At 42.6% G+C, this 23,957-nt stretch overlaps 1 protein-coding gene across 13 annotated transcripts in view; it reads right to left on the bottom strand.

Annotated features, from left to right (window-relative positions):
* TNIP1 (TNFAIP3 interacting protein 1) overlaps window positions 1-23,957 on the bottom strand; it is an 83,140-nt gene that overhangs the window by 12,585 nt on the left and 46,598 nt on the right. For 9 of the 13 annotated variants that reach the window (XM_089528352.1, XM_089528420.1, XM_089528394.1 and 6 more), the window contains 8 exons: window positions 16,812-17,024; window positions 14,899-14,993; window positions 10,132-10,222; window positions 9,530-9,619; window positions 8,815-8,880; window positions 7,132-7,263; window positions 2,660-2,788; window positions 2,352-2,474 (listed from right to left, as the gene is read on the bottom strand). In XM_089528352.1, the coding sequence (XP_089384478.1) occupies window positions 2,352-2,474; window positions 2,660-2,788; window positions 7,132-7,263; window positions 8,815-8,880; window positions 9,530-9,619; window positions 10,132-10,222; window positions 14,899-14,993; window positions 16,812-17,024 (939 nt within the window). The remainder of the gene's footprint in view (window positions 1-2,351; window positions 2,475-2,659; window positions 2,789-7,131; window positions 7,264-8,814; window positions 8,881-9,529; window positions 9,620-10,131; window positions 10,223-14,898; window positions 14,994-16,811; window positions 17,025-23,957) is intronic. The other 4 variants (XM_089528377.1, XM_089528382.1, XM_089528387.1 and 1 more) reach the window with 2 other exon arrangements.

Raw genomic sequence — 23,957 nt, 5'->3', positions numbered from 1 at the left:
TTGCACACCCGATCTGGGGAAAATCCCCCTCAGTGTGAGTTTTCTGAAAGAAGAGTATTCCTTGTTTCTTTTTGTAAAATCTGGTGCAAGCGAATGTGAACATGGGCCCCGATCATGATCAGGTCAAGTTCAGGGGGAGGGATAAAGGTCAGAGGGTGGGCAGTGGGCAGAACATGCTTCCCCTCTCACACCGGTGGGGGGGGCATTCCCATCCCCTCTCCCTCAGCAGCACCATTTTTGTGCTCTCTACCAAAGCCTGTGAAAGGAATGTGTTTGGTCCCCCCCCCCTTTTTTTTTTCCTTTTGACAGAATATGCGATTCTGAGAGTATTGTTGGCTGGATACAAATAAAGAAAGGTGATGTGTGTATGTGTCTCTCTCTCTCTCTCGCCTGCCTAGGGTGAGCATGTGGATGTGAGCAAACTCTGAGGGTGCGTGTGCCCATGTCCAGGGAGGAGAGAGGTTCTCAGCAGAGGAGGCTGGGATCCTTTCCTCTGTTCTGTATGCGGCTGCTGTGAATGAGATAAAGGGGGGTGAACTCTTTTGAGGATCAGAGCAGGTTTCAGTTCCAGCCTGAATCTTCTGGCTGCTCATTTTTGGCACTGTGTGTGCTTTTCACTTTTTTCCTGCTTGTGCTGAAAGCTGGGCGTTTGGAAACTTTTTTTTTCCTGTTCTGCTTCTTGCTCAATTTCTGGGGAAAGGAAGAGATGTTGCCAATGGCAACAAATGGGTCTCAAGCCTTCATAGCAGTGGACAATTTGTTGCCAGGCAACTGATTGCCTGTCGCTTTGATCTGGTCTATCAGCTGGCCATGGCCTTCTTCTCTTTACCTGGAAAGGGGGCTGAGTGGGTTTTGTATTTAAAGGGACCAGATATTTTTTCCTTCCCTTTCACATCCACTGTGGGCTATTGGAGTTGGCCAGAGATGCCTGGGGCCAGTGTGTGTGTGTGTGTGTGTGTGTGTGTGTGTGTGTGTGTGTGTATGACAAATTAATAGAATATGCGAACATTGCCACTAGATTTTTTTTTTAAAAAAGGAGGAAAGCACCCATGCCATTGACAAATGGCTGCAGCAGATACATGACACGTCACCATTGATAACAGCAAAAGTGAATATGCAAATCCTTTGATCGACAACAAGGAGGGTTGAAGTGTGAACATCAGCGGGGTAAATTGCAACGGGGAGGTTTGATTGGGGTAAAGGTAGTGGGAACATCATTCCGGACAGATTTGGTATGGAGATTACTGGATCTGCCCAGATCTACCCAGGGCAAAAGGGCTGGTGTGAAAGGGGCCCATGGTGTCAGAATGAGGAGGAAGAGCCACAACAGCCTTTCTATTTTCTTTTGCCTCTTCCAGCAACAAATAAAACAAAGATGGTTACGGAGCCTTTTTCCACTAGAATTAATGTACTTGTTATTTGCTATCAAGTTGACTTCAACTTATGGCAACCCTATAAATCAAAGACTTCCAAAGGCCCAGCTCAGAACTTACCAGGGGCTCTGGCTTCCTTGATAGAATCAATCCACCTGTAGTGTGGTCTCCCTCTTTTCCTACTGTCTTTCACTTTACCAAGCATTCATTCTTTTCCAATGAATCATATTATTTCAGCATATCTTCAAAGTACAACAGCCTCAGTTTAGAGACAATGACAGCAGCAAAATTGATTTCAGTGGTTTTACTCTAAGCATGGCTAAATCTGGACTTATCTCCTATTATTATTATTTTTTACCTGAGATACAAAAATAAATCCAGTCAAAATGTCTCAAGACCATTTTAAAAAAAGACCAAGAAATAACCACTGGTAAAACCTTTCATACAGTTAGTAACACAATAAAACTGTCATTAATGAAGACAGGCTATAGAAGAGGAAACAATTATTCAAGGATAGGAATGTTTGCACTACAAAATTTGAAAACCCAGCAGAGGGCATGCAGAATTTTAAATCCGAAGACCCAAACAGAAACATAATCACCACAGCTAGAAGTGTACTGTCTGGCTTTAGACAAGTTTTGGTTTCGCCATCAGTTGCCCGTCTATAAAATGGAAATAGACAGGACCTACTTCTAGAGTTGTTATGAGAAAGAATACAGTAAAATCTGTATTCACTTCACATTTTGCAACTGTAAAGTGAAACATTTCACAATCCACAATAAACAGGGTGGATAGGAGAAACCCAGAACCAAATACTTGGCTGTTGTCTCTGAATTCAAAATCAAAATAGAGCACAGTTCATTACTGAGAATGAGTAAAATCAAAAGGAACACCGAACTAAAGGTTTTGTCTTTTTTGCATGGTTTATAAGTAGGCTCAAACTGAGAATGTTCCTAGTTTTATGGAAATGTTCCATACCTGTTGTTTCAGGAGCTCATTTTGGGTTATCACTTCTTGCTGTCGGATATTTATAGCAGGGTCAGTGGGACTGTTGAAAGCAGAAGGAGCAGAGGCCTGAATGTTCAGGGCCTCTTCTAAGGCCTGGAAATGTCAAAGGAGTCTTGGATCAGATAAACAGCAACAACAACAAATAATGCACACATACATATATCTGCAGCAATCGACATTATATTGTCCAGAGAAGCCCAAAACCCATGAGGATATAATATAACATCACTACAGAGTAGCTGAGTCTGGATGGTACAAATTTTCCAGAGAATAACTACCTTATTGAGCCGAAGAATCTCCTTCTCTTGGTATTCTCTTTGTCTGATGACTGGAGTCAACTGATCCTGAAGCAACTTCACTCTCTGTTTTAGGTCCTTTACCTCTACATTAAGTCTCTCCTTTTCTGCCTAAGAGACACATAAAAGTCAAAACAGTGTTACAAATGCACATAGGGATCTGAGTACATCCACCTTACTGTGGCCCTTAGAGTGGTTACAAAAACCCTCTAATAAGCCTAGGGCCCTTCCTATCAATCCCATGTGACATGATTGTCCCTGAAGTTGGTTCCTACCCTTGCACTACTATTATTGGTTCTGGATCTATAGCATTCTTAGTCCAAAAACAGAGGTGGAAAAGTTACTTTTCTGAGAATTTCCAAAACACCCCCCAGCCACACACCCCCCTCAAGACAGCATGCCCTCTCCTCCTCTCTCTCAAAACATCTAGATTTCCATTGTCAAAGATCCCATCCATTCACAAGGCAAGTTAAGTGTGCCATCTACACTCTGACCTTTCATAGGTTCTACCATATGGAGAGACTGACCCTCACCCAAGCAGACAGGGCATTTCAGTTACCCTGAGTCACGCAATTAATTGAAGAATTCACTTGGAACTAGAGCTACAAGGTAGGCATTTTATGACATTGTGATCTGAAGCATTTTAAAAAGTCTTAAGTTTCTGCTATTTGTCACATTTTTTAAAAACAGACAAAAAGGTCCCAAATGCTTTAATAAAAAGCTATGTTTTGACTTTTTCTGGAATGTGTAGGTGCCAATCTGAAGGCAGACATTCCACAACTGGGGTGTCACAGCATCTGCTCTCCCATATCCCTCCCCTGCCCCACAATGTACTTCTGTCACTGGTGGGACACAGAGGAGGGCCCTTCCAACAGACTTTATTTCTTGGGCAGGCATATTTAAGAGAGAGTTCTCCCTCAGGAATCGAGATACTAAGCTATTTAGGGTTTTAAATATTATCACACCCACACTTTGAATTCAGAGTGAAGTATACTGGCAGCCAGTTCAACATTTTAAAAAGTGATATGATTTAGTTTCTGCGTATGGTATTTCAGGAGAGCCAGTATGGCATAGTGGTTTGCATGTAAGATTATGAATCTGGAGACCAGGGGTCGATTCCCAGCTCAGATACAAAACCCACTGGGTGACCTTGGGCAAATCACATGCTGTCAGCTTCAAGGGAAGGCAAAGGCAAAAGCCCCTCTGAACAAATCTAGCCCAGAAAATCCTGTGATGGGTTCACCTTAGGGTCACCATAAGTCAGAAATGACTTGAAGGCACAAAACAAGAACAATGGTGTTTCAGTCAGCAGTCTACTTACTACACTTTGCACTAGCTGCAGTTTCTTGAGTCAACCTCAAGGCCAGCTCCACACAGAATGCACTGTAATAGTCTAATTGAGAGACTAAGGCGCGTTACAGACCGCCCCTTTGGGGCGGCCTGTAGGCGCACCTTTCCCCGCCAGATTGGGGCCTCAGTGTCCAGAGCGGCAGCTGCTGAGGCCCCGATCCGCCGCTTTCCAGGCTGCGGGGAAGCGGCAAAAGGCCCCTTCCCCGCAGCTTGGAAAGGGGTGTCCTTGGGGCTTCAAGCCCCAAGGACACCCCGCGGCGGGGAGGGGGGGAGAGAAGGAGAAAGGGGCCGTTTGGCCCCTTTCTCCTTTGGTCCGCTGGACGCAGCCGTCTGAAGGCTGCGCCCAGCGGACCAAACCAGGAAGGAGCTCCGAAACGGAGCTCCTTCCGGGGTCGCGGAAAGGGCGCCCTAGGCGCCCTGCCACGACCCCAATACGTCACAACCACGCAGCCTCATTTGGAGGCGGCGCGGTCGTTATGTATCGATGGCGGCGGCCGTGTGGAACGGCCACCACCATTTTGTGCGCGCACAGCGCGCACTAGGGTTAGGGCGGTGCGGAAGCACGCCCCATCTTAACCCTAGTACGCGCTCTGCGCATACTTTTTAGCCCGTCTGTAACGGGCCTAACACAGCATGGGCTACTGTGGCTAAATCATCCCAAGCATTCCAGGCCAAGGAGACTATCTTATGACATACAGTAGATGGATCCAAGAGTACTCCTTTAGGGAAAGTGCAACCCCATCTAGGACACCTGTCCCAATTTATCCAGTTTCTGGTCTCAAGAACTATCAGTTCACACTCAATCTTATCAGGATTCAGTTTCAGTTTACTGGCCTTCATCCAGTCCATTACAGCATCCAGGCACTACTACAGCACCCACACAGCCCCATCTGACTTCAGCAACAAGCAGAAGTACAGCAGAGTATCATCAGCATACTGAAGACACCCTCCCACTCACATCTGATGGAACCTGTCCAGGATAATGCCATGATTAAAGTTATCAAAAGCCACCGAAATGTCTAGGAAGATCACATCACCTGTCTTTCCCCCAGAGTAAGTCATCAGTGAAGGCAACCAAGGGTGTCACTGCACCATACCAGGGTGGCCTGAAATCTGACTGAAATGGGCCCAGATAATCTGTTTCCGCCTAGGACATCTGAAGCTGCCCAACCATCACATGCTAAAGCATCTTGCCCAAACAGCACCAAGCATATGGGCATCATCAGGCTGCAATAACTGAAATCGATCCCAAGAAAATTAGCCAGAGGGCACACTGGACAACTTCCTGTCATAACAGTTGTGTCCAGTTCTGAAACAACATGAATGACTTTCTGTTCAAAGTGCCCAGCAAATGTATCATAGCAGGCAACTGAGGCTTTCAAATCCTGGCCTCTCTGAGCCTAATCCCAAGGGGCTCCTCACTAGCTGCAATGGTCCTGCTGGACTGCATACTGAAGACAGTCTTTGATAGCTTTCTTGTCAAATGTAAGAACAACAAAGGGTCCTTGCTACAGCCACAGTCATCTGCTCTGTGGCCTATGCTACCTACAGCCTACGCTTTCATCTGGCCTGGCTCATTGTCTGTAATAAACTACAGTTGGCCCTTGGAACTCGTGGAGCATCTGTTCCGGACCTCCCCCCCTTGCGGGAGTTCCAAAACCATAGTCAAGCCCCATAGGCTTGAATGGGGCACATGCATGTGGGGCACACGTCCCATTGGTATTAATGGCTGTCGCTCTTCCGTGGATTTTCAAATCTGTGGATCTCAAGTCCACGGAGTTGGAGGGACGACTATAAAGTGGGGTTTCACAGCACTAGCTGGATGCTTACAGGAGCCCTGATGGCGCAGTGGTTAAAAGCCTGTACTGTAACCACAAGGTTGTGAATTCAATCCCAGGGGCTCCAAGGCCCATTCAGCCTTCTGTAGATTGTGTGAGTATCCAGCTTGTTGTGGGCAATTAGCTTACACATTGTAAACTGCTCAGGGAATGTTAGTTCACTGATAAGCGGTATAGAAATGTACTTGCTATTGCTATTAGGGGCAATTCAACAATGGCCTTTTTTCATCCCACTTATTCTATAATGAGACCCAGGCCTTGATCGAATTGCTAGCCCTATCTGGCAGACAAACCCTCCAAGCATTCAGGAATCTCTGAGAATCCATATATCATATCTCCAGGGGTGAACCATCTTCGTAAGTTCCCCATCCTTGCAGGGAAAGTCCACTATCAACAAATCAAACTTTGCAAGTAAGTGAACTGAACACAACAGGGCTGTTGTGCACGCCCCGAAACAAGATCATCTTTCATCAACCCAGTAACAAAAAACAAGGTATCTCTTGCCATATGTGTTGAGCCAACGACGTATTGAGACAGCCCCATGGTTGTCTTGATAGCTATGAAGTCCTAAGCAGGCTTCATTAGGACAGAAATTTTGTTTTAACTGTTTTTGTTTTTAAACTGCCTGGATGTGGGTTAAGTAAGAAACTTTAGTTGTCCAGCCTAGGAAGGCTTACTGAAAACTCTTCAAAAGTATACAAACCAAGATGACAACATTTAGAAATCAACTACAAGAGCAAAGAAGCAAGATGGAGTTAATATTTAACAGCATTTTGCTTTTCTGTATTATAAGTATCTCCACATCTCCACTAGGAGGAGTAGGACTGTCTCTGTTATAGCACCTTCCTTGTGTACAACTCTCCTTTAAAAGGCCCATTACTGGGCTATGTCTAAGTTCATCTTTAGAAAACAGAAGATAAGGGGTGATTCCACCTCCCCGACACTCTCAATAATATCCTGCTGTTGTTAATTTGTACTATTTCTCTTGTACAACAATATTTCTAAAGATTTAAAATGTAATCGTTATTGATTATTACCTATCAATGTGAGACCGCCAAGCATGTTTAAAAAGCAAAAATGGAAGCCAGAATTAACTGCCTGTCAGAATAGTTTAGACTTAGACCTCATTTTTTTGCTTTAGACCATTTTTTGCTTTAGACCAGTCTTGCTTCAGCTCCCACAATTACATGGCCAGCAATATGAAAAAAGAGAAGATGCTGATGTGTTCCGTGGCAGAATTTTAATCCTCTTATCAAAGAGACTCACCTCCTCCTCTTCAATCTTGGATTTTGCCAGGAGAAGTTTACGGTCAAAATCCCTCTGCTTCTGCTCTCGCTCAGCCTCCATTTCACCCAGGGCCTTCTGGGAGTCTGCAAGTTTTTGCCGTAGATCTGTTATCTGCCAGGAGAATAAAATAATGCAAGAATTTGAAAACTGCTATGCTCTCTCCATGTACAAAATGCTCCCTCAAGTACAAAAAGAAGTGAATGATGAAGCACCACCTAAAGAGGATCCCGTCAGAACAGGTACACGGAATTACTTGGTGAGGCTTCTCTGCCTATAAAAATCAGGGTATTAAGCAAAGGCAGAGTGGTAAGAAAGTTTTCAAGCCCTACCTAAATGCTACGGTAGAATGCGCAAGGTGTATGTCTATTGCAAGAGTTGGCAAGCTACAGTGGTCTGGGATGTAATTTCTAGTCCTTAGGATTTCCATACCAATCCCAGCCATTCCAACCCTCCCCCCCCCCCCACCAATTTGGAAGTTGCCAGAAGGCCATTTTCAGTTTTGTAGATCTCCCCTTTGGGCATTCTAGGGTCAAAATAAGGTGCAGGGGAGCTCTTTCCTGTTGAAAAGCAAAATCACAGCTTCTTCTACAGAAAAGAGTATTTTTGGCCCAGGACAGATGGTCCCAAAGCGGCATGCCACCGCCAATTCTAGGGTTAGGGATCACGCACCAACCGCACAGTCCCTAACCCTAGCATGGCACAGCGGTGGCCTAATGGCGATGTCCTGTCTACAAGGGCAGCGCCATCTTGACCTAAGTGATGTACAGCATATAGACATTGCTGCGCGTTGCTTACGTCACAAGTATGCCATTGGCGCACTCATGACGTGTGTCCAGTGACCCAAAAAGAACCCGTTTTTTCCAGGTTCTTTTTGGGGTGGAGGAACGCCAGGCAGTTTGGCTGCTGTGGCGTCCCTCCGAAGGGAAACAGGCCACCACCAACATGCTCTTTTGGGGTGGTCTGTCCCGGGCCCATATTAGGTTTTGACAGAGAGGTTTGGATGTGTGCCTGGGAGGGGCCCGCATATTGTATGTAGTTGACAGGCAGCAGGATTCCCACCATAGTCTACTGGAAAAGACTCAGTGCCAGCACAAGAAGTTCTTGCATATAACATTCCTACCCTTAACAGCAGGAACTTAAGAGAGAGCGCTAAGATAGATCCTACAGTTGTTTACAGACAGGGTTGTATAGGTGGAAGTGGTCCTTCAAATAACCTTTAAGACTTTTGATAGCTTGGGACTAGTTAAGCAAGTCATTCTGGATCATGCCCATGAAAACATAAAACACAGTGCAACCTAGAGAACAGAATTCATTTTAAGAAGGTCTAAATAAATATGGTGATATCTCTTGTGCAAAGATATTAAAATACTGTTGTCCTATCTATCCTAAGATATGCAGATTTTATTGAATTAAATATTAAAGAGATGTTTACCATCACCACTAACATCTTTTTTTCCATAATGAAAATGTTTTTGTGTGATGTAATATATATATAGACTCAGGTAGGAAAAGGAAAAAAAAAAACAGGGCTATAGAAGATAGTGGATTTTTCCTTTAACAACAGGCCCACTGACATGCTTTCTTTCCCACAATAATGATGAGACAACATTTTCCTAACGTTTCTATAAAATTATCTTTCTCATAATACTTGGAATCCATTACCTTCTGCTCATACTGTTGCTTCATTGATCTGAAATGATGATCCCATTGCTTATTCACCTCCAGCAGCTAGAAAGAATTTACATAGTTACCCTGAGATTCATAGCCTTAATTCTCCACTGATGCAGTCCCTTGAGGCAAAATCATATCAATGCTGTCAGATATTTGGGGTTTCAAATTCGATAACTGCTCACCACTGGCCATGGTGAGTGGGATTTGGGGGCAATTAAGCCCAAAACATCTAGGGGACTAAAGCTTTGCCACCTCTGACTATCAGCTCTGTGTCTTTTATAACCCTATTTGAGCTTTGAACACATTGATAACTGGACAGCAGTGACTTGGTCCACTCTTGAGCAAGGACAGAAAATGTAGCTCAGTGGTAGAGCAAACCAGATGATCCACGATTCAGTCCCTGGCATTTCCAGTTAAAAAGCTCAAGCAACAGATGACTAGAAAGGCTTGAGACTCTGTAATACCATTGCTGGTTGATAACTGTGAGCCAAATGGAGAAGTCTGATCCAATAAAGCAAGGGAATCTGTACCCACTAGATGTTTATGGACTCTTGTAATGCCTGGCCATTGGCTACACTGGTGGAAGCTGATGGGAGGTGAAATATAAAACATCTGGAGTAATGGAGGATCCTCTCTTCTATGGTAAAGGTAGTAGCCTCTCTGCCTAACACAGGCCATCATATAACAGGCAAGATGTTTAGCTTACCTCATTGCGCTGATGCTCAAGTATCTTCACTTTCTTCTCACTCGTCCCCAACATGCTTTTCCCTGTCACTTTCTCCTCTGCTGCTCCCTTCTGAAAAGCAGACACAGAAAATGGTCCTTAAACATGCTTCCAGAAGCCAGTTTCCTACTCACTCAATGCACTCATGCCACTCCTGGCCAAACCTAGCATCTAAAGCCCTTCCCCAGCCTTCCCCAATATGATGTTTTCCAGCTAGATTTGACTACAATTCCCATTATTTCAGGTGCATGCTAGAAGGAATGGTATATGCAAACCAGACCATCAGGGGCATGCTGGGTTGCAGAAAACTGCACTTCATGACATATTACACATAGCTGGGGAGAATGAAAAATCCCAATGGCCAATTAATAAAAATAATAGGGCCACAGATGATTGTCCCGCCCACTGTGAGGTGTTCTGAAACTTTTCAGGGACTGATGCATGGAGTAAACAAGTAGAAATGACCAGCGCATTACTGCACTCTGCTCTGAAACATTCATTCTGTAGAATCTGTAACAGGAAAGCAGATCAAGATCTTGACTCAAGACAGATGGGCCATCCAATCTATCACAAAAGCTTCCTACCTGTTGCTGTCCTGCACATTCAACACCTTCTGCTTTCATTCCTTCTTTGCTGCCCATCATCACCATCTTCCTGAGTTCCAGATTCTCACACCTACAATGGGAAACGATAATAGATCAAACTGAGCATTATGCCTTCTAACTTGCAGCATGATGTGTAGTTTCATTCAGCCAGGTGTCACCCATCCTATATCTGTGCATTTCATTTTTCTGCCCTAAGTGCAGTATCTTACATCTCTCTGTGTTGAATTTCATTTTGTTAGCTTTGGCCCAGCTTTCTAGTCTCTCAGGTCATTTTGAATTTTGGTCCTGTCCTCTGTTTATTAGCTACTCCTCCTAATTTGGTGTCATCTGCAAATTTGATAAGTATGCCCCCCAATTTTGTCATCCAAGTCATTGATAAAGATATTGAATAGCACTGGGCCCAGGACAGACCCCTGTGGGACCCCTCTGGTCATTTCTCTCCAGGATGAAGAGGAGCCATTGTTGAGCACACTTTGGGTTCGGCCGGTCAGCCAATTACAAATCCATGTAACAGTTACCTTGTCTAGCCCACATTTTACAAGCTGGTTTGCAAGAATGTCATGGGGAACTTTCTCAAAGGCCTTACTGAAATCAAGATATACTATATCCACAGCATTCCCTTCATCTACCAAGCAAGTAATTGTATCAAAGAAAGAGATTAGATTTGTCTGGCATGACTTATTTTTCTGAAACCCGTGCTGACTTTTGGTGATTATGGCATTGCTTTCTAGATGTTGACAGACTCTCTGTTTAATGATCTGCTCTAGAATCTTTCCTTTGTATTGATGTCAGACTAACTGGACGATAATTGTTGGGATCCTCTTTTCCCCCCTTTTTAAGATGGGGACAACATTTGCCCGCCTCCAGTCTGCTGGGACTTCTGTTCTCCGTGAGTTCTCAAAGATTATTGCCAATGATCAAATTCTTGAGACTATTGGCAAAAACGTTTCTGCCAAGTGGCGTGAGATGCAACCCATCCCTTGCCAGAAGTCCTTCCTCATGGAACCTCAGTCCATGATCCAAGAATCCAAACTGTTCTTAGCAGCACCACCTACAGAGCCAGTTGTTTACATCCGCTATTTTCTTCTCCCTTCCTGGATCATGCCCTTCAACTGGGAGAAGAAATGAGATGACAACCTGTGCATCCATCTCTTTCAACTTCCTACCCAAAGCCTCATAATCCCTTATGATATTCTGAAGGCTGAACCAAAAGAAAGGGATAATGGTCAGTAGTCTTGACAAGTCTTGTCAACCTCTCTGTCACATCATGGATCTTTGCCCCAGGGAGACAGCACACCCGAGACATCTTGTCAGGCCCGCAAACCACTGGATCACTGCCTCTCAGCAAGGAGTCCCCCACAACCACCACATGCCTCCTCCGAGGCTTAGCAGCGACTGCTCCCTTTCGTGGTACTCCCAGGGTCCCCTGCTCTGTCCCCGAAGTCTGTCCGTGCTGCTCTTCCTCATCATCTCTGATAACAAAGAGAGATTCAAATTGATTCTGTAGCTACAAACTCCCAGAACGTTCCCTGGGTTCCCTACTTCTGTGTGTGACTTTCCTCCAAACATCTACTTCTGTAGTATGTGAAGTGACCTCCTCCTCCCCAGCAACTTCCTCTATGTGTTTCCCGTTCAGGACCATCTGGTCCATTCTGGTCAGGAAAACCTCTTGCTCCCTATGATGCTGAAGTGTAGCTACCTGGGCCTCCAGCTGCTGTACTTTCGCTTCTAAGAGGGCCACCAACTTGCACTTAGCGCAGGTGAAGTTCCCCACATCTCTAGGCAAGAATACAAACATTCCAGAAGTGTTGCAGGTGACTGCAGCAGGGCCTTCAGTGTCTATACTGAAAAGTCTTAAGGAGGCACTGAACAAGATTGTGGGCTTCCCCTGTTAAACACCAGTGTAGAGAACCCCTGTGGACCTGGCCTTTGTCCCCAAACTCTGTTAAATAGCTCAATCAACTGGGACTCTAGTTATGTACAGCGCTCCTGGATACTAGCTAGTTCCAGAGGCAAGTCTCTGACTCACTTCCTCTGAGCAAAAGTTCCCACAAGCCCCTTAAGGAAAAAAAGGGAAAAGAAAATGTGGAAAATTAAAGGAGAACCCCTCCAACGATGTAGCAGGGAAGGGTCTTTTGCTGGTCATTCTGCTGAGATAAAAAAAGCAAATGAGTAACCTCAACAGATGTGATGTGAAAAAGAGACAGTCACCAGGATAAACTTTGGAGACATTCTTTTTAGAATCCTTACAGGCTGATTTTAAAGTTGTAATCCCCTGAAGAAGACCATAAGAATACGTCTAGGCTGAAACGTGTTTGGCTATTTTTAAGAATACAATCATCTCTTTTTTTCAACTTTGTCTCTTTTCCACATCACATTCTCTGTTCAGATAACTGATGAACTGAATGCCTTTAAGCATTCTGCACTAAAAGAAAATGACATGTCTTAATTAACACTAGAGAGAGCCTCAAAACAGCTGGATTTTGTATTTCTAAAGGGAAATCTGTCTAAAATTGCCTTTGTTCTTTGAAATTTTCTGCACTACATATGGTTTTCACTTAATTAGTCTGTAACTGCCTTCTCCATGAGAAGCTTATGGAATACTCTTTACTGTGTCCCAGAAAATTTTTCTTTGGTTTTAATTTTTTTGTTCTAAACAGTCAGTCTGAGGAAATGTCCTGCAAAATACAAAGGCTTTCAAACTGCATTGTGAACTTAGCTTGCTCCAAAGAAAGGTACATATTTATTTATTAACCTTTTGAACATTTGCTCCAAAATGGACCAACACTGCTCATTACCTGTTTTGATCTAAAGACAGAGCTAGAACAGGTATGCTCATTTATGCCCAAAATGTTGTGCATATTTTACAATCTCAGCAGAATTCAGTTCAGAACAAAAGATCCACACTGTCTATTTCTTGAGGCCAGCCTACATTTGCAACCTGAGGCCACATCAGTGGCTGCTCAGAGAATATGCAACTCACAATGTCTCTAGATGGCAGCATGTCTCAGTAATTAGAGTGAAGTGATCCCTTAAATTAAATCCAAAATACAAACTACACATTGTGTTGGTACCTTTATTAGTCCAACCAGAAAGTACAAATCTTTTAAAATAATAATTACACTAGCTTTCAAGGCACACTACAAAGTCAGTAAAAGAAGAAAACAAGTGTTCTTTTCTCCATTTGCAGTCACAAAATATCTCCCCTTGAGATCTGGATCTGTCTTTGTCCTTTATGTGACCACAAATCCCTATGTTGGAAGAGTGCAGTAATCATCTTGGGAGGATCCTGACTCATTCCAATTCAAACTACTGATGAGTAAAATTTTCATTTTGGTTCATGTTTTAAATCAGAATTTACCAGTTTTGCCGAGGAAGCAAAACTGACTGATTTGCCAGTTTCTAACGATGGTCAAAACTTTAATTTCAGTTCATTTTTTAATCAGAATTTACCAGAATTCATACACGGGAGAAGCCATACTGTGAAATCTGGCCATTCCTATTTCTGATTATGAGTCTAGACAGATGAATGCAAGCATAACTTGGTAAGGTTTTGACTGGACTAATCAAAAACCTAGAATGTAATCTAGTTTAAGAAGCTTGACATTTCCCTGCAAAAGTCATCAAGACATGGATGATCTTAATGTAACTAGGGGGCCATTGTTTGTGAACTTGAAAACCAAAGGTCAAAGGTCTTCATGTGCTCCAAACTGCTTGTTTCAACAGCAAGCAAGACACATGCTGCTGTCTTAGCAGTTTTGCTAAGTATAAAGAAAATCTTGAAACTGGATCTCTAGTGAGAATAACTAAAAGGCAGGAAATGAAAAGCTAAAGTTTCTAAATAGATCTCACAGAGCACATTAAATACAGACAGGCAGGTCTTTTATTTATTTTGGCAGGGTCAGTATCTGGGCATATCCATCAAGCACCATAAAAAAACCAAAAAATAATTTCTTACTACACACAACAAGATTTTTATGTCTCCCTCTCAAAAAGGACTTGGTTTCAGACAAGGGGAAGCTTGAAAGCATTACTCACTGAGCAATAAGATCCTAAAGCCAACCACCAGCATCTTTTTTTGAGGCTCAAGATATTTAGATGTCTCATCAGGATAGCTTTTTGCCAAGTAAGGTAGAGGTCAAAATTTAATTTACTTGCAATGGTCTTCTGAAAGTTCTGTCTAACAAGAACTTTCGCGTTCTTTTTTGTTTTACATTCTTTTTAGTAGGAACTCTGGCCCTGCACTGGGCCTCACCCAGTGTCATCCAATGTGTGGAAATTCCCTTAATCTGGGGATTCCCACCATTGTTGCTACTTTTCATGGAATAGCTCCACCTCTTCTGTTCCTTATACAAGGCAGAATGGATTGCCAGATTTCTCTTCAAGAGAGATGACTTGTACTATTTCTTCCAGATCATTGAAATTATAGGTGGTGGTTCAGGGTGATGCTAAAGCTACAAGGGTTTTAAGGGCATCCATCTTGGGGTAGGATGATCTTCCACCATGTGCCAGATTTCTAGCATTAGCTTTAGTGGCACCACACAACAAATCAGAGCTCAGAAAAGTTATTTTTATGTAGGATCAATGGGCACGATAACTGGAAGGTTTTTGAGACCTGCATTCCAAAAAGTAACTTTTACCAGGTGTGTGAAAGATATACATTGGAAAACCCTCAACAGCACTTTCGCCTACTGCTCAGCAAACTCACTTGCCCATGGACTCCTTTCACACCTGACATGCACTTACCTCAGTTTCTCAGAGATCTGATTCCTTTGCTCCAGTTCCTTCTCCAACTTCGTTCTCAGCTCTTCATTCTCATTCCGCAATTGCTCACATAATGCCTATTTTTTTAAAAAAGGCACCAGCAATGGTAAATGCTCAGTCTTGTTTGTCAAAGGCCATCAGACCAACATGTTTCTAGCAAGAGATCACCTAGTGCTTTCACTAAATAACCCTGTTTTAGTTGAATCACCCAATCTGAATATCCTAACCCCTCATGACCACTTTCTCCAGTCTTTGATAGGAGTACCAAAACTGGATTCCTTCTTCCTTGATCTTAATGTATGTCCCACTTTTTCTCTAGAGAGTCCAAAATACATGCTCACACAGCTTTGAGTTTGAGTGATGATTCTAGTTTGACAGTAGCAATTATCCCACACTGGCTTTCTCTAATGCAAAAGTGGGAATTGTGCAGCCCTCTAGATGACATTGAACCACTCCAAGAATAACAGTTCATGGTGTGTGAGGCAGGGTGTTACAATTCAACTTCTGGAGGGCTGCACAATTCCAAGAAAATTCTTGGCGGTGAGGGAGGAGGAATGAGCATCCTTCTAAGAATATTACTTTCATGGAGTCTTTAGTTCAGTTTCCTGACAGAAAGCATGCATCCCTCTTAGAGAAAATTACACAATAACTTGCCCAGGGGAAAAGTCTTCCTCCTTACCCAAATATTTTAGTGATTAGTATACGTCCTGAAGGGGAAAAGTATTTCTAACACTTTAAAAATTTGCCTCACTGGTGAGTATGTGTCATACCTCCTGAAAGTTCCACATCCTTGTTGGAAATAAGGGATACGTGAATAAGAAGAAAAGAGAGGCTTCAGATTACAAATGGTGCTTGTTTGCATGGACAATAGCTCTTCTAAAGCTAATCTAGTACTAGTGCAGAACTTTTATCAACAGCTGATATAGGTAAGAATTTTGTTTCAGTTTGTTCTGCATATATTTCCCATATCTGTGATGGAAAGAACTAGAGATTTTAAAATATCTTATTGCGAGAGAAGCAAAAACTGATTCTTCCATCCAGCTCCAGAGCTATGAGTGCTCATCTTTCATAACTTTCTAATCCATGTGTATTCTTTCAAGTTATCCCTAAATTAGGAGTGTATCCTCTTTTGTTAAAAAAGGTCCTCATCTTTAACTTACCACAGGGTAGGCAGATACAACATAAGCCTCTCCATGCTGAGAATGACTGTACCAATTGAATTCATTGCTCCAAATGTACAAGAATTGTATCTGGTTTTCATTAGTTTGCTGCTTCTTTTTTTAAAGAACTGGCCAACATTCACAAATGTCTTCTTATTTGGGATGGAAAAAAAATTGGGGCTTCAAAAATTTGAGTGCTGGAAAATATTCCCATCCCTTTCTATTCATGGCTTCAGCAAACACTGACACTGGTGATGGCATGATGGGGAAATCCGTATGTCAACAAGTTTTAGTTACTGTTAACCAGTGCTGCTGGGATGACAGATCCAAGGAGGACATGTAAACCAGCTTAACACCTTAATACATTTAAGTCACAATGGGGCACATAGGTAGGAATAACTAAGTCAAAGCATTGGTCCATCTAGGTGTCAACTCGCAAAAGCAGCAATGGGCTTGCTGGTTTTTAGCCAGGATTCCTTTCTGTGAGATGCCTGGTGGTCTCCCATTCAGTTACTTAACAGGCCTCATTTAGCTTCCAAATCAGTTAAGGTTAAGCATGCAGGGTAGTATGATAGTTATATGAAACATTTATATGAAATATTTCCCATGGAAAGTATTTTACTCATTTCCCACTACACACTTGTTTGGGCCACTGGGTAGGATTTGGAGGGAAAGAAAATAGTTGAGACAAAATAAAAAGCACTCAGGAAAACTGGGAGCAAATGAACTATGTACATCTACCAGAAGCCTTCGGACCTGAAGAATAGATGTCCTCTGTTCATTCTTGTGCACTTTGGAGGCCAGGCGGTTGAATTCCAAAGCCATGCGCCCCAAGTGGGCAAAGAGCTGTGTTTTATCCGACTCCTCAGCAAAGAGGCTAAGGGTGGTTTCCAAGCGTTGAAGGTGCAATGTAAGGTTGGTGTCCTCATTGGAAAGTGACTCTATGCCCTGCCAAAGACACCAAACAGTCAGACTAATGGAAAGCAGGGACAAGGAAAAACATCAGATAGCTTTGATTTGACGGTAGCTTGACACCCTTTCCTTCAACCACAACATCAAAAGTAAATTAAATAGACACCCTGAGGCCTTGTCATTCAACAATAGAACAATATACAGATCAGCATGTACATCGCTTCCCTCAACCAACAGTATATATACCCCACTCTCTTCCATGCCAGCATTCTCTGAAGATGCCAACTCTTCTAGAACACAGCTTCATAGCCCCAAAACCCCACAAAACCTATAAAAACAACAGTGAATTTTATTTCTTTCCACCTCCCCTCAAGGCTCTAGGTGGGGTACAGCATGTTAAAATATAAAACACATTTAAAAATACATTAAAATATATTTGTGTGTGTGTGTGTGTGTGTGTGCGCGCGTGCGTGCGTGTCTAGCCTAGGCTTAATATATAGTACAACTTCCTGGCTTGCTAAATAAATAAATGCTGTTTAGGGATAATCCAGGTTAGGTTGAACTATGATCTTTTGTTCTTTTCAGGGAGAGGAAATCTCTAAAATATTCTGAAGATAAATTTGCTGTAACCAGAAAGGCAGAGGGTGAGGAACAGAAGAGGCTGATCACTTTATGCCTACCACTCCCCTGCCCTCACTCTTTTATAGAACAACCCATGTCCTCCACATTAAGGATAATTTTATACTGATATGCCTCCTCTCCCACCTGCCTTAGTGGTCTTTTCCTTCTGAAATACAAAGCTCCAAATACTTTGGCCTTCCCTCACGGGGAACATAATTCAATCCCTCTGCTTTTTGGCTGCATTTTTCTGTAGTTCGTCTCTGTATATGGTGCCGTTTTTGAGATGGAATGACCAGAACTGTGTATGAAACAAACTGTTCTCTTTTAGACAGCCCAAACATCAAATTCACTTAGAAAGCTATTTAAATATATCTTAAATGGAACTTAAAACAGTGCTTCAAAATCAAGGTCAGCATTTATTTTACATTTCCCAGAAAGATGTATACTCTGAAGGATTCTGAGTTTTTCTGGGACTTTCCCAACCCAGCACTGGTGTGTTGAACTACAAGGCCCATCATCCCCCAGCCAGTATGACCAGTAGAGATGATGGGAGTTGAAGTCTAACATTTATGGATGGTGCTAAGTAGGAGAAGGCAGCCATAAGTGTTCTGTGATTATTTAACCCAGTGTTACACGTGTCCAACAGAAACAACTAAAAACATATTTTATTCCCCATCTTATTCTCTCCTTATTTAAAAACATTTTATACCTCTTCGCTATTAAGAAAACAAAGTGGTCCACAACACTAAAGAATACCCTACTATAAAACAAGAACTTCAACAATCAGACTAAATACACACTCCTACACACATATTTGTGTGTGTGTGTCCATCTGTCAAAAAAATATTAAATGGTAATGATAAATTGTTTCTTTTTAAATATTTTAAAGTAATCTCTAGGACCACTTTAATGTTGGCAGATTATGGGGGGGGGGGGTGTTCATGAAGTAGGGCCACCACAGAGGAAGACAGTTTGCATGCTGACATCAGATAAGACTCCCATTTAATCCCGAGTCCATACAAATACAAGTTACATTTGTTTGTTTGTTTTGTGCTTTCAAGTTGTTTCCGACTTATGGTGGTCCTAAGCCAAACCTATCACAAGGTTTTCTTGGCAAGTCTCTTAAGAGGGGGGTTGCCATTGCCATCCTCTGAGGCTGAGAGAGTGTGGCTTGTCCAAGGTTATCTAGTGGGTTACTTTAGCTAAACTTGGTAAGAAGGACCGGCAGAATAAGTTACACACCCAAACTTCTGATATTACTTGAAGAAGTACAACACAGCAGGGTAAATTTGGTTTTCACATCCTTAACAACAACTTAAATAGTCAATTTTGGATAGCTGAGTTTATAAAAATATATATATATATTTTGGTGATGCTTCAATATACAATGGCCAGGATATATTAAGCAATTCAGGATTCATCTAGGTTGGGTAATTCTCTGCTACTATTCAGGATTTTGCAAATACACAGGGTGTCATCCATGACTGGGCCCTCAATGATTCAATCCCAGAATCTATTTTTCGGTACCAGTGTCAAATACAAACTATAAACAGTAAACAAACCAATATGCCTCTGACTGTGTGTGTGCAGTGTGTCTTTCCTTTGTCACTGTGCAGCTGCACCTGGGCCCCATCCATCTTTCACTGAGGACACTGGTTTCCTGAGCAGCGTGTTAGTTTGAACCATGAATGGCTTCTTTTAGAAATTAAGCCCAGGTGCATTGTCCTGGAAAGCAACAATTGCCCTTCTTACCCACCTCAGTGTTCTGCAAAACAAACAAATAAAGCTTGATCTGCACTTTCCACTTTCTAGCATGTGAGAATAACATCTCCATGATTCGCGTCTTCTCTCTCTCTCTCTCTCTCTGTTACACCAATGGAAATTATTTCCACAATCTGGGAACAAACCAATCCCCATTTTCCTTTTCATATTTGATATTCCCTTTCCACCTTCTCTGACAGAGCTCTCATCCCCAAGTTTCCAACATTTACCTCTGGAGCTGCAGTGGTCCCTTTCATCCCAAAATGCTGGTGTAGATAGGTGACTTCTTGTCAGGAACTCTGCAGCTACCACATATTGCCTTTATACCTGTCCAGGAATCCCTGGTGCTTGGCACACAGAGCCATTTGGAGTCACACCCTCCTACTTACGTGTGCATTGCTAAGCCTTCGTGGTTGAGCCACTCTGATCTGGACCGTAATGGTTTGTTAATTGCTTGGTTGTCTGGGAGACATAAGCCACCATCCTGAGGCAAATGTTCCAAACAGGTAAGAACTACCTGCCCTGCCTAACCATGAACGTGGCAAGATCAGGCCTCATGTCACCATGTGCGCAGCCCCTAGAAAAGGAATCTGAATGTGACAGGAGGGGAAATGCCACATTTCACCCAAGGCTTACTTGCTGACTCATTACCTCTTCCCAGTCATCATCCGCCCCAATAAACTGTGTCCAGAGAGACAAAAAAGATAACAAAAATCCCAGTCTTGCGAGAAACCTGATCCATCTCTCTCGTTGCTGATTCATAGAGGAAATATACAAAAAAAATCATGATATTTACAATCATATTCACTTCTAGAAACTTTATTGTCTCATCTGTTTTTAGTCCCACTGCATGTCATTTTGGGGGGGAAATAGGAGCAAGCATGGTATAGTGCTTTGAGTGCTGGACTATGGCTCTGGAAATCAGGGTTCAAATCCCAGCTCAGCCATGTAAACCCTTTTTGGGAGAAAGGTGGCATAAAAATGAAATAAATAAATGGCAAACTTCCTCTGAAGAAACTTGTCAAGAAAACCCCATGATAGGATTGACTTAGGATCACCCTAGATTGGAAATGACTTGATGGCACACAACAACAATGTCAGGGATGATGGGAGTTGTAGCTCTTCACCTCTGGCTCAAACTCACCACCTTGTTACGCACCGGCGCTGACCAGTTTTGGCCAGTGGTTAAAGCTTTGCTCTAGAGCAGCAGAGTTACAGAGAATAGGCTGAAGACCCTGACAAACTCTCCAAGCCTTCTCACTCTTGCTTCCACAGAAGTCTTCCCACTTCTTCAGGATCCAGCTGGCTCTTGTATCTTCACCCAAAACACCAGACAACTCAGTAGTCTTATATAAAAGATCTACTTTATTCTACTATATACAGCTCCAAAACTATCCAACACAACTCCAATACTCCTCAACTATCCACTACTACTACCCACACAATACATTGGGATTCATAGCCATTATTATAGCCCTTGGAAAACACCACCCACTCTTGTCAGTTTCCACCCAGTGGGCGTGTACAACCATTTTCATTGGTTCTCTTGTTTCATCCCATAATTAATGATTTCATCATTTCACCTTGTCCACTTAACAATTCTCAGGTGTGTTAAATTATCCACTTTGCATTCCTGTCCTTGGCATTTAGGACTTGTTAATTACATTACCTTTTACACCTGTGTGGCTTCTAATTGCTTTTGCTGAGTCATCCTGACTCTCACATACATGTTTTATTTCAGTCACTGTATATCCCATGTTGCTTTTTCCTTAACAAAACAGTATGCCACACAGGTTCTAGCTTGTTTTCCTAAAGCCGCCTTCTCAACCAGACACCCTCTAGATGTGCTGGACTCCAACTCCCACAATCCTCTGCATGCATTCTGTGGTAAAAACATGTCCTGGCCATTCCAAATAGGAAATGGCACTATTAAGAAAAAATGCTATTATGGCACTACACTTTGCAAATGGAAATACTGGGATCCCCCTGCCTTTTCTTTCTAGAAACAGTTGGAACTATAGGAGATAGCGATCAATATGGCCTTGTCCATATGGTGAGTGTTAGAATACTTCAAATAGCACAGGCTGACTTCTGGCTGACCCTCCTACTCTCATAATTTGGGATTCCTTTTGAATCACAATATAGTCAGATATTTAGAATATTTGAAAATAATTAAAAAGAAAGTAACTGTCTAAAACTAGCACACACTCTCCATCATTTAGATGCATGCACGTACACAAACACACACGTATACAAAATCTGACATATCTGAAACAACATTTGAAAGGTTGTTTTTTAAAAAACAAGACAATCATTAAAATGAAAAAAGTTAAAACTGCACATGTGGATACACGTACACACAAAGTACAACACTGTGAAGCCTCAGGTGGACCTTTTAAGGGTTATCAGAAAATTAATAATGCTCTATGGTGTACCAGAATGTATTCATTATTGCCACACTGAAGTACTGCTGCCTCTGGTGTGCACAGGACTCACAGTCATCTCAACTCAAGAATCATCATAGTTGAGAACACAGGAATCGTATTCATGGGCATAATGCAGATATGTCTGAGGGAAAGGTGGAAGACCCTTCACCTGCTTCAACTCCAGCAAGCTGTTTCTACAAGCAAATGATAGCCTGCCAAGTACTTGACAGTGCAACACCCTCCATTGTGAGCCTAACATATGCATGGCTATGTGCCCCACCTGCTTCCTCAAACAGACACTCTGCCTGTTCCACACCTTCCACAAATCTCAAAAAGTAGGTATGTTTTATTTTTATGTAACAAATGGCTGTTTTCTTTAGACTTCTGTTTCTCCAGCCTCACCCATGTTGGCTCAATAGCCATGCATGAAGAGACATGTTCTGCTACTGTGTGAGAACTGGGTTAGGATTCCCCCTTTCCCTGTGGGAAGAGAGTGGCAATGCCAAGTAGGTAGGTTTTGGCTCTCAGAAAAAAAAATATTGGATAGGATAGAATAGGAAGGCATAGCCATGTGAACCTTGAAGTTCCCCAAAGCCCCAGAACTTTCCCCGTTTTTTAAAAACTCAGGTGATTTTTTTTTTGCCCCCACCCCCAAATGGCTTGAACCTGCAGCAACACCCAGCAGTTTGCTCGTGTAATACCCACAAGACTTTCATACTCTTTAAAAAACCTTGAGAAACTAAAAACAACCACAAAATAGCTTTAAAAAGACTATAAGTGAACACTGAGTTGATATGATGTCACTTTCAGTCATGCCACACATGCTGGCACAGTCCTTTGGTGGTGTGCGCCTCTCATCACCACCTGTAGTTGCCAACCACTGCTAGGTAAAGGGCCTCTGTGAAGGTGAGTCTCACTCACTCAACTATTCTTTTTTCCATGGCAGCACAATGGGTCTTTTTACCCCACCGCTGCCACCACTTATGTGCCGGCTACCTCCCTAGCTGCCACCAAATTGCATGACAAGACCCTCAAACTCAGATACCTCACTTGAGTGCCTCCCATACTTTTCTTTTACCTCTAGGACACTCTGTAGGAAGACAGGGCACTCACTATTTTGAGCGTTCTGAGCAATAACAGTATTATTAATCCCTGATAGCATTTGGTTTATAGTTTCTTAAAATACCACAAGCAACCACACACTGAACCAAAACAAAACTTTATTTACAAGATAGTTGGTTACAGTATCTCTCTTCTGGTTGATATTCAGAGATGATATGGTGTCTATGTGTTTAAACAGTTACAAAGATTTACAGTATCTGTTACTATATGAGGTGGTCTCTGGGTTACAGTTTCACATACAACTTTTGACTAGACTCTGAACTTTAAAACTCTGTTGCTACTTTATGACTTTTCCACACCAATTTAATTTTCACACTTGACCTCTTTTTAGGCAAGCTTGGGTATTCCAAATCCCTTCCAAGTGTCCTTTCAGCCGTGTATCTCAGCCACCTTGGCCATTAAAACCCGTCAAAATCTAATAAACCTTTAATTCTAACTCAGAGCTCAATCCCTAATCTGCCTTTTCTCCACAGTCTTCTTTCCCCATGTGACAATCACGTAAGTCTCATCTGAACATCTTGTTCTCTTCATGTTCTGAAACTGCCAAAGTCCACTTCTGAGCTGGACTGTGACAGAGTATGGGGAACTTACTGATATAAATTAACATGAATGTATTGGAACATGTGCAGGCAATGCCAACATATCCAGGGGCCAATCTTCAGAACTATCAAAACTTCCTGTTCTGCCATAGTAAGCAAGTAATCTCTGTGGACTCTCTGTCCTTGACAGCCTTCTTAGGGGCCCCATAGCAGCCAAGTGTGGTCGTTGTGCCATTTTGAAAGCCCAGGGCCCCACACCCCAAACATTTTTCCAAAGGATTTTTTTTGTAAGTTCTCCCATGCTTGCTAAGGTCGATGAGAGGCAGTTTTGCCAAACATATGGCAACTACGGGTCATTTCAGGACCTGCAGAGACTTAAAACAACAACAACTGAAGTGAACAAGAAGTTGATTTGTGGCTTCCAGGATTTCTGGGTCATTGTTTTTTTTAAAACGTTGGCTTCAAAAGGCTGGGGTGGGGAGAGGTCATGACAAAACTGC

The sequence above is a fragment of the Sceloporus occidentalis genome, unplaced genomic scaffold, assembly GCF_023333645.1.
Source record: "Sceloporus occidentalis isolate IW3139 unplaced genomic scaffold, rSceOcc1.0.p SCAF_1, whole genome shotgun sequence".
NCBI lineage: Eukaryota > Metazoa > Chordata > Lepidosauria > Squamata > Phrynosomatidae > Sceloporus > Sceloporus occidentalis.
This window is presented reverse-complemented; position numbering and strand designations above follow the sequence as displayed.